At 40.9% G+C, this 4,295-nt stretch overlaps 1 protein-coding gene across 1 annotated transcript in view; it reads right to left on the reverse strand.

Moving 5' to 3' along the window:
- The window catches only part of LOC101856744 (eukaryotic translation initiation factor 5B), a 114,064-nt gene that overhangs the window by 27,724 nt on the left and 82,045 nt on the right, over positions 1-4,295 (reverse strand). Inside the window, exon 19 of the mRNA XM_005102443.3 lies at positions 3,086-3,247. Within this exon, the coding sequence (XP_005102500.2) occupies positions 3,086-3,247 (162 nt within the window). The remainder of the gene's footprint in view (positions 1-3,085; positions 3,248-4,295) is intronic.

Genomic DNA, 4,295 nt, shown 5'->3' on the forward strand with positions numbered 1-4,295 from the left:
TATCATCTCTCTCTCTCTCACAATGCAATAAAAATTCATGAAAGGTCACAATAAAATTGAAACTTGAATAATATTCAGTAAAACATTCGTTCTGATCAATTAGAAAGACATTTCCGTTCTCTCTTCCTCCACCCTCTCTTTATCTCTCTCTATCTTTCTCTCTTTCTCAGGCACTATTTCTTCTTTCTCACAGTCTGGCATACACATGCACGTCTCTTCTTGAGATGTTAAGCATTTTGCGGAGTCATTTCATTGCGCATGCATTGATTTTGTTTTCATGGGTTTTACTTTTACATAATGTCCAGGTCTGGCACTGGTAGCATAATGTTGGTATAAATATTGAAGTCACAAGCTGTCTCTTTGTGTCAATGGCGATGTTCGGATGAGACAGATAGGGTGCGAGCTAGTAGGTGTCAGTGTTTGCTCTTTGAGTTCGCATTTCTATTTCTCTGTCTACGGACCTGTTTTCAGAAAAAGTGCTGCCAAAATATGTAAACTCCTTCACCTGTTTCAATTTTTTATCATTGACATGGATGTTCAGAGGACTATGCTTTCGGGTTACTTTCATAACTTCTGTTTTTGATATGCTTATTTTCATGTCAAATTACTCACAGCTGTAGTTCAGTTAGGTAGTGTGATTTTGGAGGCTTTGTTGCTTTGGATGAAATAGAGTTTGGTCGTATGTAAACAGAAGTTCATTTAAGATTTATGGGCTTTCATTTGCGTCTTGCATTATTGTGTCCATAAAATATAAAAAAAGGAGGTGAGATAAAACACATCCTTGACGTACTCCAGATCTTACTTCGAACTAGTCTGTTTTGCCTTCCTTTGTTCTTACACTGAGCTTCTGCTATTGGTATATAGAGCTCTGACATGTCTAGCTGATGTCCTCTGACCCCACACTTTTCAAGTGTCTTCCATAGTTTGGCATGGTTTACTCTGTCGAAAGCCTTGTCCTGATCTAAGACGACAATGTTGGATTCTTTGTTGTATTCGATGGTTTTGTCTCATAACCGTTCAGTAAGAGTTTTTACAGCCCTCGCAACTGCATACGGTCATATGAGAAGGTGAAACACAAATTGATTGCATTCCCAGCAGTTGTTAGAACGGCTTCATTTTTGGGTCAATTAAAAAGTTAAAAATTCATGGTAAAAATTCTCAAGAAAATCGAGAACTCTGTGGGGATCAACGACGTACAACAGATCCCCAAAGTCTGGACATTCAGTTAAGATGAGTCTAAAGGTGCATCCGACACAGCAGTTTCTCATGGCTGTCGTAATGCGAAAACAGCATCTGTGCACCCTTTCCCTGGCGGAATCCAAACTAAGCTTCGTTCAGGTTTCGCTCTAGGATAGGTCTTATCTCTTGTTCTATTATCTACACGTATGCTTTTCCTACATGGCTGAAACAAAGAGGTGCAGTGGCGTTTGTTGCCTTTCTTTTTCCATAATGGGACCACTATATCTTTCTGCCAGTCTTCTGGGCATTTCCTTTGATCTCAGGCTTTATTGAAAATATGCCTCAGCAGCAGAACGCCGGCGTTTTCACAAGCTCCTCTGGCTTTGAGTGCAGATTCAATTCCTCTTGACAGTATGTGGCTCCATTTGCTCTTCATACGTTGGTTGGCATTCTTCTTGTTGTCCGTGGCAAACGTCTGGGTTGAAAAATTCTTGGAAGTAATTTTCCAATCTTTTCTTAATAGCAACCTTGCTTTGTCGTTTATAATGCATGTCGGGTTGCATGGTTCTTTCCTTGCCCGCATGCTCACACTAAAAAAAAAAACTCTAAGGTTTTCAGTTGTCATCACGATGTGCAAATAGCAACTTTATTAGAGGTAACAGATTGCTTTCTTTGACAACAGTGTATTGGATTCAGTTAATATCTTCTAACCTAAGAGCTAAATACAATGTATATTGTTAGTATGATGAATATGTCTCTTGTACCTGTTGTAACTAAAGTACTAAAGAACACAATTAGTGATCCCACGGTCCGCATTTCCGGGTAAATGAGAACGTAATTAATTTTTTTAGGAAATGAATCGATACGCTCTGTCACTGGTGTGATCTCCTTTGTCAAAAAATAGATAAACTCTCACAACAAAGTAAAAACAAAAAACATTGAATTTAAAAAAAGGTTCACTGACGGCCAATGTAGTGAGCACATGTAAAAATGCCCCATTACCAGTTTCAGCCCATTTGTTTCTAGCTGCTTTCCGAAATAATCTTCAGAGCCAACCAAGCGGGTTACGCAACCTGTACTAAAGAAGCCTACGATCCTATCCAACAGGGCTAACGAGGGCTGAGGGGGAAACAACATCCCAAAAGAAACACCAAGATACTTGATCAAAATGTCTCCCTACTTGGGAATCGAATTCGGGTCTCCTGCGTGGAATAGTGAAATGCCTCACCGCTAAATTATACAGACGCCTGTAGCCATGAAGTTGTGCAGTAGTAGGTCAAGCAGGTCGAAAAGGGTTGGTAGGAGGAGGAAACTTTACTTTTGTCGAGTAGTGGACTATGAAAGGGACTTTGTGGTGCTTATTGATTCCATTTTTATAGGAAAAAAAGGGAGGGGGGCTGGAATCAAAATGACTGCCTGGTTCATAACTACACAGACCCATAAATTAAATAACTGGGCTACTGACCTCGACCCTGAGTTCCGGCCGCACATAATAGTTCCGAAATCTGATCTCTCTCCCTCTATCTCTCTCACACAGCACACACACACACACACACACACACACACACACACACACACACACACACACAGAATCCCCAAATGGACTAAAACATACAGCTACAATGATTTTGAAATGGAATTCCTACATGGTTTGTAACATGATGAGGTCTCTAAAATTAGAGTGATGATGTGCCCATCCAGCTTTTGCCAGACCTGCTCAGCACATCCACAAACAAGGGTAAACGTTGACCATAAACAAAAGCCGCTGACCTTGAACATGACCCTGGTATGGAACATGGAGATGCCTCGCAGCCCCCATCCCCCCTTCTTCTGGAACCAACAAAGGACATCCATAGACCAAAATAATATGATGAACACTGACCAATGACATACAAACATAACGCACCTTGACCCTGAGCTCCTTCATGGGCTGTGGCATGAGGAGACCCCTAATCTGTGTGACAATGGGGCCCTCAGTACCCGCCAGCACCACAGTGTCGCCCTCCTTCACCGACCCGTTGATGAGGATTACATCGATGGTTGTGCCCATGCCTGTGATTGCCTTCACCTGGAAGAGAAACAAACATAATTACATGTATATTACGAATATGAGTTTGAACAACAGAAGCACTACCACACGATAACGGTTATTTAGTGCAAAGCAGGAGGGGGTGGAGCAAGACAGACAGAAACAACAGAGTTGGTTCTCAGTGGGGTTATTATTTTTAAAAGAAGCTCACCGACACGATAGTGATCATGGGGGAGGGGGGCGAAAGACCGACAGACACAACAAAATAGGTTCAGGTTGAGTAAAAAGGAAGTACATCGACACGATAATAGTCCTTTTGTGCAGATGGAAAAATCAGTTTAGTTTTAATAAGTTTTCTACGGCACTTGCAACACTGAATAAGGTCATATATATGCCGAAGATTAGAGGCGTTACAAGAGAGTAACAAACACAAAAAAGAAGGAGAAGAGATTAGGACGATCGATGTTAGATAGGATAGGAAAGAACTAGAAAACCACACCAGAGCACCTGCCAACCACCCACGAAAAAAAAAATCAAAGACAGACAGAAAAACACAGTTGGTCCAGTTTAAGAAAAAAAACCCCAGAAGTATATCCGCATGATAATGATCATATAGCGTAGGGAAAGAGCTAAGACAGGCAGAAACAACAAAGGGACAGTGGTATTAGTATGTAAGTAATGACAACAAGGCTTAACAACATATTTTAGCCATCCAAGAACAGATTTAGACAAGAGTAACCTTGGAGGAGGAGGAGAAGGAGGAGGAGGAGGAGAAGAAGAAGAAGAAATACTAAACGGTCCACCAACTACTGGCAATTAGAAAGCGCCGTTCGTTCTTTCCGTATGCTGGCATTCATCCAGCAGTCATGGGCATGGCCAAAACCTAACCCAGTGCACATGGCCAGTGGGGTTTGATTTTGCCAGACTTTCCTTTATAGAGAGGCACAAACTACCATTTCAGTTTTAGCTCAATTGCACGATTGGTTAACTATTTGACTTTAAAATGCTAAAATATTAAAATTCAGTATAAATATATTTGCGATTTAAAACAACTCTTATAAGTAACAATAAAAATTTTAAATAGTGC

This window comes from Aplysia californica, unplaced genomic scaffold, assembly GCF_000002075.1.
Source record: "Aplysia californica isolate F4 #8 unplaced genomic scaffold, AplCal3.0 scaffold00325, whole genome shotgun sequence".
Classification (NCBI taxonomy): Eukaryota; Metazoa; Mollusca; class Gastropoda; order Aplysiida; family Aplysiidae; genus Aplysia; species Aplysia californica.